The following is a 13874-nucleotide window of genomic DNA, read 5'->3' on the forward strand; positions in this document are numbered from 1 at the left end:
GTTGCAATTCATGTTGAATTCCTGTACCTTTTTTTTTCAATTGAATTGGTTGAAGTTGCAGCTACTTTGACACATTTTAGATGTAGACTAACGATTTTTTTTTTTGCTTCACATTTGATTTCATCTTTTGACTTTCACTTATTTTATTATTTCAGGTTATACAATATAAAGTTTGAAAATTTAGCATGCAAAGGATTTCAAAATGATGAAGAATTGCAAATATTATTTGAGGTATATTGTTATTGTTGGTATTCAATAGAATTAGTTACAATGACAAAGTTTTTTTTAATTTAAACAATGACACTTTTTATTTTATTTCTCTCAGACATTTATATTATGAAATGAATTTTCTTCTATATGTCTTGATATCATGATTTGTTTTTGTGAATTAGTAGTATTATCTTTGGTGGCGTTTGTCTATTTTTTAAGATAGTTTCAACGTCAACAGAAAAAGGTTGTCAGAAGGACTAGATAAATAATTATAATTATCGTTAACACTTTTATATTTTACGGCAATAAATTTTATCTTTCATTTGTCGTTGAAAAGGTTACTTTTTAGCGACTATTTAATTGGATTTAACGGCAATAGAAAAGGATGCTAAAGGTGCAAATTATGCCATTTTCGGGACGAATTTCGTTGCCATTATAATTAGGAGTGCTTATCGGGCGGATAATTACGCTTAACGGTTCGACTTATCGGTTATCGAATTATAAATGTAGTAATTCGCTAGCCATCCAATAAGACAACGGGCAGATTGGTATCGGATTAACGATTATCGGGCGGTTTATCGGCTAAGTCAAATAAAATTTTTTTGAACAATCATTCGATCAATACCAAACGGTTTCAAATCAATACCATCTGAGATCTACAAATTACTTCTAGTTCTGGCCATTATCATAGATCTCTTTCTCTAGTTCTATCTTGAGATGTTGTGTTGATGTCTTCTTTGGTTCTATCTTGGAATTGTGTTTGCACTGTCTCAATTTTCATGCATATTTTCTGGAAAGTATTGATTAACAATTGTATTATATAGCTGGTAAAATTCTGCTATGAAAGTCCACTTCGATATGCTTTATCCTCTCATGAAATACAAAATTTCTTGCAATATAAACAACTACTTGACTGTCATAAAATACAGTTATGGGATTGGTACACATGACTGTCAGCTCTTCTAGCAATCTCTTTATCCATACCAACTCACCAACAACTTTCCTAATTGACCTATACTCTGCTTCTGTAGAAGATAGTGAGACAGTAGTTTGTTTCTTTGACTTCCAACTAATAGGGCTATCCCCAAGAAACACAATATACCCACTCACAGATTTTCTTGAATCAGAACAGGCAGCCCAATCTGAGTCACAATGTGCATTTACAGTATAACTAGGGTCATTGGACAAAAGTATCCCCAAAGTAGGATCTTTCTTCAAGTATCTAAGAATATGTACAACAGCTTTTAGGTGAGCTTCCCTTGGTTCCTGCATAAAATGGCTCAAATGTTGGACACTGTAGGCTATGTCGAGTCTTGTATTTGTTAGAAAATTTAATTTCCCAACTAGCTTCCTGTAGTACCCTGGGTCAGACAACAAGTTCCATTATCACTTCTCAATTTAATGGTAGAATCAAGTGGAGAGCTAACATGGGAGTATGTCAGGTAATCATACTCCTTCAGTAGGTCCATAGTGAATTTTCTCTGGCAAATCAGTACTCCATCAGCCTTGTACAACATTTCCAGTCCCAAGAAGTAGTATAACTTAATTATGTCACTACTGCACAGAATACAGATGCACTTCTAACTACTTATAAGTTTCCACTTAATTTTCATTTGGTTATTACAAAGTCATCTAAGTTACTTAGTCCAAATGCCATCTAAGGCAACATAGTCTGAATCTGCTGCAAGTACATAGTCTGAATCTGTTGGAACGTAACTTTTAAGGCATCTAAGTGGAAACTAAGTAACTTAGATGACATTTTCGTTGTAGAAGGCATCTAAGTTACGTTTATTTTATCTTAAATTGATTATGTAGGAAGTCCTTCAATTATGTGATTTCCTCCAAGTTGGTACCAGTGAGAATTACATCATCTACATAAACAGCCACAAAGACTGCTGAGTTCCCTTGTTTCTTGTAGAACAGTGAGTAATCACTAGCTGAATGTTTGAAGCCCTTAGAATGCAGGGACTATGTCAATTTGTCATACCATTGTCTGCTAGCTTGTTTTAGACCATATAGTGACTTCCTAAGTTTGCATACTAGATTTCCATTAGGTGTCATTAGATCTTGTGGAACCTCCATGTACACTTCTTCATGTAGATACCCATGAAGAAATGCATTGTTTACATCTAGTTGATAGAGATTCCACCCTCTCTTTACTGCAATGCTGATTAGTATTCTGACTGTGGTCATTTTTACCACTGGTGAGAAAGTCTCTGTGTAATCAATTCCTGCTTCTTGTGTATATCCCTTCACTACAAGCCTTGCTTTGAATCTTTCTACACTTCTATCTACCTTGTGTTTGATCTTTTATACCCATTTACAACCTATAGTTTTCTTTCCTGCATGTAGTTCAACTAGATCCCAAGTATGGTTAACATATAAAGCTTCAAATTCCTGTGTCATTGCCATTTGCCATGCAGGATTCATAGATGCCTCCTCATAAGAATATGACTCACAATCATGTGAAATGTTTCTAAGTAATTGTTGACTCTCAAGATGCAAGACATTAAAAGAGACATGTTGTTTATTGTTGCAGAATGCATTGAATGGTGTGGGAATGGTGTGATGTTCAGATTCTGTATTTTGATGTTGAAGAGTTGGCAAGAAATACACATAGTCTTTGAGGTGTGCAGGAGTAGTATGAGTTCTGCCTGATCTTCTTGGATTTGAGGGATTTATTTGAAGATTGTTGGACTCAATGACTTGAGAGTCAGTGATCTATGCTTGTGTGGATGGCTGAGAACCAGGATTATTTTCTGGAGACATGTGTGAGCTTGACATCTGATTAGGTGTTGTTAAACTAGATGGAGGAAAAGGTGAACTAGGTGGAAGAACAGGTGCAACATTATCAGTTACAGGTTTATCAGTGACAAAAATTGATGCATCTTCATCATACATACTATAATCATTTGACTCCCCTGAATTAGGATGGAAGCAATATGGATTGGAATTCATTAGATGCAATACAGAAGGGAAATTGGAATGTTCAGGTGAAACTACAAAGGAAAAAATATTTTCATGGAACACTACATCTCTAGATATATGTATTTTCTTTGTAGCTAAATCTAGGACCTTGTAACCTTTTGTACCAAAGGGATAACCTACAAACACATGAGGTGTGGCTCTTAGTTCAAACTTATCTCTGTAAGTCTTCTGTGTACAAGGGTAGCACAGGCAGCCAAAACTCTTGAGTTGTGAATATTTGGGCTTTTTGTTGTACAGAAGTTCAAAAGGACTTTTGTTATTAAGAACAGTGGATGGGAGCCTATTTATTATGTAGGTAGCTGTCAGAATGCACTCGCCCCAGTACTTTATGGGTAGTTTGGACTGGTAAAGAGGGGCTCTTGCTGTTTCAAATAGGTGTTTGTATTTATTTTCCACCACACCATTTTGTTGTGGTGTGTATGGACAAGTTTTCTGATGTACTATGCCTTTTTCTTGGATATATATCATGGTTTCATTGTTAACAAATTCTAGACCATTGTCAGATCTAATGGTCTTAACTGAGGTGTCAAACTGATTTTCAATCATGGACAGAAAACTTTTAATGGCATGAAATGTATTGCTTTTGCAGCTTAAGAGGTGAGTTCAAGTTGACCTACTAAAATCATCAACCATGGTAAGAAAGTATTTGTAATTGTCATGTGTTGATGTATGGTAGGGGCCCCACAGGTCTACATGGAGTAATTCAAGGATTTTGGTGGATGAGGTGGTTCTTTCAGGGAATGGCAGCCTGGTCTGTCTAGCCATAGGGCATATTGAATAAATAAAAGGCTGTTTGGGAGCAAAATTGGCTGGTATAGTAGATATTTTCCTCATTTTTATAAAAGGTACATGTCCTAGCCTATTGTGCTACAAGTAATTGACATTATTTCCAGAAAATGCATAATATATAGAAGAAGAGCTCACAATAAAAGGATCAGTTTTATTGCATGAATGGTTACAATTTACATTGTTCAATGGGCAAGATGGATCATTTACAGTTGGCAGTAAATGAGATGGATGAGTTTGATCCTTTTTCTTACTAGCATTGTTATCAGAAATGGAAACACAAGAATGAGACAAACTAGAAATTGAAGCAGTAGATGGACTCAAGTTTGAATAGTTGTGACACTTTGAACAAAGGAAGTACAATCCACTTCTTGCCTTACCAATTTTCAGAGGCCTCTTCATTAAAGGAGCCTGCATTAGACAAAGGTACTTGTTGAAATTAACCATGCAATCAAGATGCACTGTTAATGAGTGAATTAAAATGAGGTTATATTTGAAACTAGGTACATACAGGACTCTAACCAAAGTTAGTTTAGGACTAAGGAAAGCATCACCAATTTATGTCACTTTCACCTTGTATCCATTAGGCAAGGTGGCAAGGAAAGGATAAGGTAGGGTTATAATATTGGTGAGAAAGGATTTTCTATATGTCATGTAGTTTGTAGCTCCACTGTCTAATATCCATAGGTCAACAATTGAATTTGAACATTTACATATAATTGTTTCAGCTATCTCTTTATAAGTACAACAAGCTAGAATACCTGCAAAGTTCACAGCTCCACTAGTGATCATGTTTGAATTTTTTTCTGCATTGTTGACTTTGAAGTTCTCTAGCAGGTTCAGCAACTGGTTGTATTGTTCCTTTATCAGGTTCTGAAGATTTTGATTATGGTTCCTGCTATCAGCATCTTCATTGCTGCAGACTTGCATCTCTTCATACTGACCATGGACATTTACAGCAGATCTTGTGTTCCTACCCTTTGTAAACTTGAAGTCCTGTGGAAACCCATGTAACCTATAACATTTTTCCTTTGCACGCCCCTGCTTTTTGCAGTAGTCACAGTACAAATTAGATCTATTAGGAGGAAATGCAGGTCTATACGAGTTATGTCATGTAGTATTTCCTTGTGGAGCATAATTGGTTCTGAATTTGTTGTTTCCTGGGCCATTCACATTCATAGAGGTGGATTCCATGACTAGGCGATTATGTGGTCTGATTTCTCTCTGTTTCTCCTCCTGAATAAGGATGGAGAAAGCCTGTGCAATACTAGGTAGGGGATTCATCATTAGAATACTTCCCCTAACAACGGTGTAGACTTCATTGAGTCCCATTAAAAATTAAATTAGCCTTCGATCTTGTTCTGCCTTGTACATATTTGCCTTGGCACCACAGGTGCATTGACATCCATATTGGGCGTGTGCATTCAAGGTATTAAGCTTCTCCCAGAACTTTTTTATTTTTGTGTAGTATCCAGTTATGTTTAGGGTTCCTTGATTTAGATCGTTGATTTTCTTTTGTAATTGATAAAGTTTTGCTCTATTTGTTTGATCATACCTGTCCTCAAGCTCTTGCCATAGCTCCTTTGCATCACTCACGTACTGTAGACCATCAACCAAGTCCTTCGAGAGTGAGTTTAGAATCCACGATGTCACCATATCATCGCATAGTGCCCATTGATCATAGGTCACCTCTCCAGCATTAGGTTTCTTACACTTTCCTGTGATGAATCAGACTTTGTTTTTCACATAGAGGACTCTAAGAACACCTCTCCTCCAGGATCTGTAGCCGGTGCCGTCAAATGCCACCGGTACCAAAACAGTCCCAACACTTTCCGATGGGTGTATGTATAGCGGATTGGTCGAATCCAAAATTGTAGCGGTATCCTGGGTATCTTTGTCTCCAGCCATGAATTGAAGTAGAGAATGACAGGAATTTGAATTAATTGAAGATTGTGAGTGTGAATCAATGATTCTCAGGAAAAAAAATTCAAACTACGAACTTTCGATCTGTAATTTCAAACCGGGTGAAAATAACGAAGAAGAAAATAGAATACGAATTGGATGTGGATCGAAGATTATAAGCTGGGATCTGATACCATGTTGAAGATGGAGATCAAAATGATCGACATTTCTCCATTGATGAACCAGGTCAAGCTTCAGAGAAGGTTCTAGAGATTAGAAGAATTGGGGAAAATGAATTGTGTATTATTTTCATATCTGAGAAGTGTATATACACACACGTGTCTAAGAGGGGATTAAAACATGACTACTAATTACAAAAATACCACTTTAACTAACTCAACTACATAGCTAACTAACTCAACTACATATACACATAAATATTACTACATCAATTATTCTCAATAAAATTAGAATTGGTCTTCATGGAAAGTCTATAAAATTCAGCATCCTCATTACCTATTTTGAATGGGATTTTGATTTGTCCTTGAATACGAAAAGATTTGCCTAGTATTGTTATTGTCTTTTGTTGCGTGTTATGAACACCTATATACAATCCTTCAAGAGGAACTTCTGCGAAGGAACTTCCGAGCTGATATTCAATATTTCTAATGGGGTTCGACTAAATCCAAATTTGTACAGGAAAGTTTTACGTTGGGTAAATTGCTCCATAATAAAGATAACTTCATACTTATGGCTCGAATTTGAGACTTCGGCTTAAAAATAAAAAAAGTATTTACCACCCCACCATAACTCGTTGGTTAAACCAAAGAGATCCTTGAAATTATTTAGACTCATATTTTCAATCTGTTTGAAAGAGGCACATACGACAGCAAGTGACACAAGGAATGTCGCACAAGGAGGATACGATACCTGGGTACTAATTAATGTGTTAAGATCACCAAAGAGAATGAAAATTTTCAAAATTATCCTTATTTTGGTGATCGTGGACACCCCTGGAGTTTTATTGTTCAAAGTTTAAAATCCCACCCTTCTTTTTTTTGTTGGTATAACTATCATTTTGCAAAGACCAATTCTTAAATTTTTATTCTTGTTTATATTTGTTCTTCTTTCTCTTTCCCCATTTTCTTGCCTAAAGTTTGACTAACCTAATTAACATTATACGATACGTAGAAATTGGGCTGTTTCATTGGATTTGAGCAAGTTCACAACGATTTTGTATTTATATAGAGAATTAGTGAAATTATCTATGTTCTTACACATCCATAAAATGAATTGAGTTGAACAAATTTCAGTGAGATATTAATATTAACAATTCACTTATAAATAAGGTGGGAGAAATAAAAGTCTTTTTCTTTTGATTCTTTTCCGTAATTTTAGTTTCAAAAGAAAAATGGCTTGTGTAATATCATGCCCAAGACTAATGTAGGACCATATATAAGGAGACATTAAATTGATTAGCTCAACTATGTAAAAGGTAGTACAAAAAAGTTTAATTTCAGTAAATAGTAGAAAACTTCACGTTGACGTACATGTAATAATCATTGTGATTTAGAATTTTTTTTGGAAAAGATCAAATGAGTTTGATTTGATTTGTACGTCTAGCGAATTGAAATCATTAATTTTGGGTAAGAATTTGTCGGTGTTTATATCGATCTAATAATTACATGGCACATTCTCATATAATATTTTTATCGCTGAGTTATAGTTAATTGACATAATCTTGCTTTAATTGATTTTGGATAAAAATTTATACGTTTTTTATATTTATAACAATCGTACATGACACGTGTTCGTATACATTTTTTTTTGACAACAACAACAACCCAGTATAATCCCACTAATGGTGTCTAGGGAGGGTAGTGTGTACGCAGACTTTACCCCTACCTTGGGTAGAGAAACTGTTTTCGATAGACCCTCGGCTCCCTCCCTCCAAGAACTCCCCACATTGCTCTTGGGGTGACTCAAACTCACAACCTCTCTATAGCATACTTAATAAATATACATTTATTATAAATAGAATTGTATTTAAAGTGAATGTCTATATTTTAGAGAGATTTTAGGGTTTGTTACTTTGTGGCTAAGTCACTTTTCCCCTATAAATAATGGGGTACCTTGTAATTCATCCAAAATCAATAAGCATTCTCTCTCTCTACTTTTCTCTGTAATACTCTTTTTCTTCTTTTAATGTTATAGTGCTCAACTTATACATAATATTGAGCATAATGATTATCAATTGTTCCATGAACTTCCTTCACGAATAAATTCTGGATTTAAGGTAAATATTTTATCTTATTTTTATCTTTTAAGTTCTTGAAATTCTATAATTTGATTTTGAATACAAGTAAAGACAATAAATTTTGATTATAACTCTAATAGAGTTTGTAAGAAATAATAATCACCCGAAGTGGTAAAAATTTTATGTCTTGTCATGATCAAATTCATGTATGATTGTGAGAACAATAAGGATTCTCGAAATAATCCTTCACTCTGTGAAAGTAATATTTGTCATCGATTTGACATAAGATTTTATAAAATATATATAGATGATTATGGTTCATTCATGATGTGAATGTGACAACATGTGATTTATGAACAAATATTCATTCTTGAAAGAATATGAATGTGCTAGTGGTAGTGAATATACCACACTAACCTCTAGAAAGAAGTTTGAGATGAAATAAGAAAATAATTTCATTATTATGGCATGAATGGTCACTGGTCATATACCTATTGTGATTATGCCAAAATATTATGGCAACATGATTATTACAGGGCAAAAGTAATAGAAGCAATATATCTTGCCTATATTTTGACCATGGCCATAATGGTATAACTTTCTCCTTGAAAGAGATATTCAACTTATGGATGTTGATGAATATGTGGCAGTACAAAATTAATCGAAAGCTTTAGAAGAGCCAATTATACTATTTTGGAGAAATAAAATTGATTATCAATAAGGTATTAAGTCGTAGTAAGTCTCAAAAAAACTTATTGAGTTTCTAAAGTATTCGCGAAAGCGGTTGGTTATATTGAGATTATAAATAAAGGAAATATTCAATATCTTTATATTACTATAACTGTAGCGAGGTAATATGTATATGAAAACTACCCGCTTTATTGCCTGATTTATACTACACAAATAAAAAATATGGTAAAATTACATGACACAGTAAACTAGATATTTATTGATATAAAAACTCATGTCATAGTAAACTTGGAGTTAAATTAACAATTGCACATGTCATGATGTAAACCTGAAGTTTACTGATACATTAAATTTTATCAAGCATGGTCTATTGAGCAATTTTGATTTAAGTATGATGTGCAAAAATAAATGAGAATTCACATGGGTAAGTGTTGAAGAAGATTTTTCATGAATTTTCTTTTGTTGCTTGTTCTTATTAATTAATAGACCAACTAAAATTAAAATTGAATCCCATGCATGCTGAAAATATCAAAGGAGAATATATGCTCATTCACCTACCATGTGTATCACATAAGATGCATTTATGAGATGGTTACATGTGCGATTACTATTAACTGGTAACATGGTGTTTGCGAGGTAACTTGCTCAATAATTTAATTTAGACCATAATTTTCAGATTTTCTATTCAAGAAAGTTCATCTTGATAAGTTGGTTTACATCACAATTGGTTTAGCAAAATAATTTATTGATTGACTCCACTGAATAGCTAAACTATTGCTTCTAAGAACAAAGTTAACTATATCAGTTTGATATACGTTATATACGAAAGTATATTACATTCTCCCATCACAAATGGTTCAGGGTTATGAACCAAATAATTCCATCTTATTATTATTATTATTATTATTGATGTGCGGTGTATATTTTGATTAATACCATAACGCACAAAGGTGGGTTTCCAAAGCAAGTTAGTTTTTCTAACATGAAGGGGAAATAAGATAAACAATTGAGAAAAGTTACGTGGAATGAATTATCATTTTTACATCTAGATCCTCGAGTAAGATAATATGAACTTGAAGTTTATAAAAAGATAATTCATATACAATATATTGTAAAATATGCCAGGCGCATTTACTGACCCAAAGAAAATAACTATATTCTTACTGCAAATGCTCCTATTAGAATAAGTCCTAGAAGGACAAAGTCTATGGTACGCTTAAAGCGTATAGACAAATTGGTTTCAAATAAAATTCTTGATAAAGAAGATGAACAAATGATCATAATAAGGAGACAAGTTATCTAGAAGATCAAATGACATAACACTTCATAAAATCCCAGAAGAGGTTCAGATACCTGAAAATATGAATGAAAAGATCTTTATGTTATGTCTTTATGAGAAAAAAGAGGTTGGAACCGATATAAAATGTTCGTCGACTAAATTTATGATAACACTAAATATATATGAAGATCTTAAGTCTGGAGAAACGATTCAAGTAAAATTAGTTTCAAATGAAAGACATAGTTTTGGACCTGCAGTTCAAGCACTTGAAAGTATAAAGTCAATGGTGTGTGCAATTCTGTCTAGCATGACATGAAAACTTGATATGCATCTAAAGTTTATTTATATAGCTTATATGACTTAACTTATATAACAATCTCTAAAGGATTTAAATCGCTTAAAGTATATACAATTTTTGGTCCTAAAATACTACATACTAAGTGTAATTTATGCACATATGTATCTGGTTATAACTATAAGTATGATAATGTGATAGCGAGAATTATTATCTCTATGGAGATATTGAAAAGGTCATTCCACGATACTATATGAAGACATTACATATCTATCAAGAATGATAATTTCAAGGCGCAACATATTCATTCAAGTTAATATGGTTGATTTGTTTATCAAATCTCTACCAACGATCTTTTGAAGATGGTGCACAAGATTGGAATGCGAAGAAGGCTCAACGATGTGAATTGATTCTCTTATCAGGGGGAGTTAATACACGTTGTACTCTTTTTCTTTATAAGGTTTTGTCCCACTAGATTTTTCTTGCAAGTTCTTTGACGAGGCAACTAAAATGCGTATTGTTAGATATGTGTACTCTTTTTTCTTTATTAGAATTTTTTCCCACTGAATTTTATTTTAGTTAAGGTTTTAACGAGACACATTATCTGTTGAATAGATATTAAAGGGGGAGTATTATAAATAGAATTATATTTAAGGTGAATGTCTATATTTTTGAGAGATTTTAGGGTTTGTTACTTTGTGGCAAAGTCACTTTTTTTCTATAAATAGAAAGGTTCTATTCCCTTGTAATTTATCCCAAATCAATAAAAATTCTCCCACTCTACTTTTTTCTGTAATACTCTTCTTTTTCTTTTATTGTTTTATAATAATATTTTCATTTTAATTAAGTCATTTAATTGTAATAAATTAGTAGTATGATGTAATGTTAACAATCACTCACCCCTAACATTACACAATGCCAAACATGTCCTTAGATACCCCCAACACCTTTGCTTAAAAGTTGAAATCGCACACGGCTCTTTTCTACGTAGACCCCACCTTTCCCAAAACAACAACCTATCTTCTCATAAACTACAATTCGTGTTTTTCTAACATTAATTAATTCCAACTTATTTGGCTAAGACCAGTCCAGTTGTCATCCGCTCATTCGTCACATCTCAGATTTCCTCTGTCTCTATTTAGATAACTTTGTCTAACAGTCACAAAGCTAAAACGAGTCTCCATTATTGCAATTTTAGTGAGAGAAAGTTTTTAGAGAGAAAGTTTTTTGAGAACTAACCAACAACAATGGTGGCGGAGAGCTGGAGCGCGACGGCGAAGCGGTGCGACTCGTGCAAATCGACGGCGGCGACGGTGTTCTGCAAGGCGGACATGGCGTTCCTGTGCTTATCCTGCGACTCCAAAATCCACGCGGCGAACAAGCTCGCGTCGAGGCACGCGCGCGTGTGGGTATGCGAGGTGTGCGAGCACGCGCCGGCGAGCGTCACGTGCAAGGCGGACGCCGCCGCACTCTGCGTCACTTGCGACCAGGACATTCACTCGGCGAACCCTCTAGCTCGGCGCCACGACCGTTTCCCCATAGTGCCATTCTATGATTCCGCCTCCACCAAGTCTCGTGGTGCGGACGAAATTAATCCTCCGCCTCCCGAGACGGAGGAAGAGGCGGAGGCGGAGTCGTGGCTACTACAAGCGCCGAATAATAATGCGCAAGGAATTGAGTATAAATCAGCGGAATATTTGTTTAGCGATGTGGATCCGTATGTGGAAATGGATATGATAACGGATCAGAAACCGTGTACTGATATTCAACTTCATGTTCAGGAGTATAAGGATGATTGTGTTGTGCCTCATGTACAGAACAAAAATGAGATCCATTTGCAAGGTCCAGTTGTTAATGGATACCCGACATATGAAATGGACTTCTCTGGATCTAAACCTTTCATGTACAACTTCAGTTCTCAATCCATTAGCCAAAGTGTATGTCTCTCTTCTCCTTTTCACCTTAATTCTATATAGTACTGTACTCTAATATTTTACACAATTAAATTACTTAAAATACCATAACATAACTATTTATGACAAATATTAATTGGAAAAATTGTTTTAAAACATAATATAATATTACTCAAAGGAAAGTAAAACACAACATATTACTTTAGAGTCCTAATGAAATGACGGATAGTATTAATGGAGTGACGAATTGGTTTAGTATAATATTCATTCCTACAGCTAAGTACTTAATTAAGACTAAAAGCTAGTAGCGGGACTTTAATTATGTTACCCTATTTAGTAAGTGCGATCAATATGTTTGGCTTTATTAAAGGAAAAAGAAGAGGTGAAATCTTAACGACCAAACTACTATTATATTATATAATGCACTCCACTCGAATTAGTTAGTCGCGATTCTGGCAAGCCTTTTTGAGATTCCTTATTGCACGTATTTGAAATACCGCTATATTCACTGACTATTTAAGTTATTGGTTCGGATTTAAATATTTATATATATTTAGTAAATTTATTTATTAACAAATATATATGGTTTAAGCCAAAAATTATTAGGTTTTGCCGTAGTTTATATGTTACCTCCGCCCCTGCTTGTTTCTCAGTCTAACTCCTCTTTTCTGTTTGTCACTGATTGGGCTAATAGTACTCTTAGATGGTACCAATCACTAAACTAACCGAAGTAGCAATAATCATAAGAGAAGCAAAATTCACAGAAAGTTAAGAAAATGTATATAGTTAAATTTTATTCGTGGTCCTTTCATTAAAATTGTTGTCATAAAGTTAAACGAACGTCTTATTTCTCACATAAATGTAATGGCTATCTCAACAGGTCTCTTCATCATCTATGGAAGTAGGAGTTGTGCCTGACCATAACACAATGGCAGATGTATCAAACACATTTGTGAGAAACTCCTCCACTGATGGCCTACCAAATCCACTTTCAAACTTAGACAGAGAAGCAAGAGTGTTAAGGTACAGAGAGAAAAGGAAGAACAGAAAGTTCGAAAAGACGATACGATACGCATCTAGAAAGGCCTATGCTGAAACTCGACCTAGAATCAAAGGCAGATTTGCCAAACGTACGGAGAACGAAGTTGACTCCCTCATTGCCTCCTCCGACGCTTCATACGGCGTCGTTCCATCGTTTTAGTAATTATGTAGTAGCAGTAAATTGATCTAGTGAAAAGAAAATGAAACAAAAAAAATGTGTTTTTTCATGTTGTTTTGGGTTAAGGAGGATCATAATTATGTGTACATATTAATTTTGTTGTGATTTTATGTTTGAATGGTAGAATTTCACTTTCTGCCTTTTTTGTGTTTTGTAAGGTAATGAGCTTTTCTTTTTTGGAAGAAAATTAGCTCCACGGAATTACTAATTATGGTATGAAAAAACTTTGCATTTTGCTTTAATATTTTAATTATTTGCTTATGGAAGATTTTGTTAATTAATCAGTAATAGATTAGTAGATTAACCATGTTAGCTCTAATCTATTACTCATTTAT

The 13874-nt window shown here is 34.2% G+C and overlaps 2 protein-coding genes across 2 annotated transcripts; one reads left to right on the forward strand and one right to left on the reverse strand.

Annotated features, from left to right (window-relative positions):
- Positions 1 to 2931: 2931 nt before the first annotated feature.
- Positions 2932 to 5892, reverse strand: LOC104094096 (uncharacterized). The gene is made up of 7 exons (XM_070190199.1): positions 5751 to 5892; positions 5540 to 5702; positions 5158 to 5284; positions 4746 to 5025; positions 4558 to 4658; positions 4165 to 4395; positions 2932 to 3729 (listed from the first exon to the last, which is right to left on the reverse strand). Exons 1-7 carry the CDS (start codon positions 5890 to 5892, stop codon positions 2932 to 2934), a joined length of 1842 nt encoding a protein of 613 aa, XP_070046300.1.
- A 5677-nt stretch (positions 5893 to 11569) lies between these two features.
- Positions 11570 to 13781, forward strand: LOC104099438 (zinc finger protein CONSTANS-LIKE 4-like). Its single transcript, XM_009606427.4, has 2 exons — positions 11570 to 12344; positions 13201 to 13781. Exons 1-2 carry the CDS (start codon positions 11655 to 11657, stop codon positions 13519 to 13521), a joined length of 1011 nt encoding a protein of 336 aa, XP_009604722.1. The 5' UTR covers positions 11570 to 11654; the 3' UTR covers positions 13522 to 13781.
- The last annotated feature ends 93 nt before the right edge of the window (positions 13782 to 13874 follow it).

Source organism: Nicotiana tomentosiformis, chromosome 12, assembly GCF_000390325.3.
Source record: "Nicotiana tomentosiformis chromosome 12, ASM39032v3, whole genome shotgun sequence".
NCBI lineage: Eukaryota > Viridiplantae > Streptophyta > Magnoliopsida > Solanales > Solanaceae > Nicotiana > Nicotiana tomentosiformis.

What these genes read in the sequence shown, in the direction of transcription:
- LOC104099438 (XM_009606427.4), top strand. Translation starts at nt 11,655, where the DNA reads ATGGTGGCGGAGAGCTGGAGCGCGACGGCGAAGCGGTGCGACTCGTGC. An exon ending in CTCAATCCATTAGCCAAAGT is followed by an intron (nt 12,345 to 13,200) that starts GTATGTCTCTCT and finishes CTATCTCAACAG; the next exon opens with GTCTCTTCATCATCTATGGA.
- LOC104094096 (XM_070190199.1), bottom strand. Translation starts at nt 5,892, where the DNA reads ATGGCTGGAGACAAAGATACCCAGGATACCGCTACAATTTTGGATTCG. An exon ending in TGGAGCTGTGAACTTTGCAG is followed by an intron (nt 4,659 to 4,745) that starts GTATTCTAGCTT and finishes TATGGATATTAG; the next exon opens with ACAGTGGAGCTACAAACTAC. An exon ending in CCTTGCCTAATGGATACAAG is followed by an intron (nt 4,396 to 4,557) that starts GTGAAAGTGACA and finishes TGTCTAATGCAG; the next exon opens with GCTCCTTTAATGAAGAGGCC.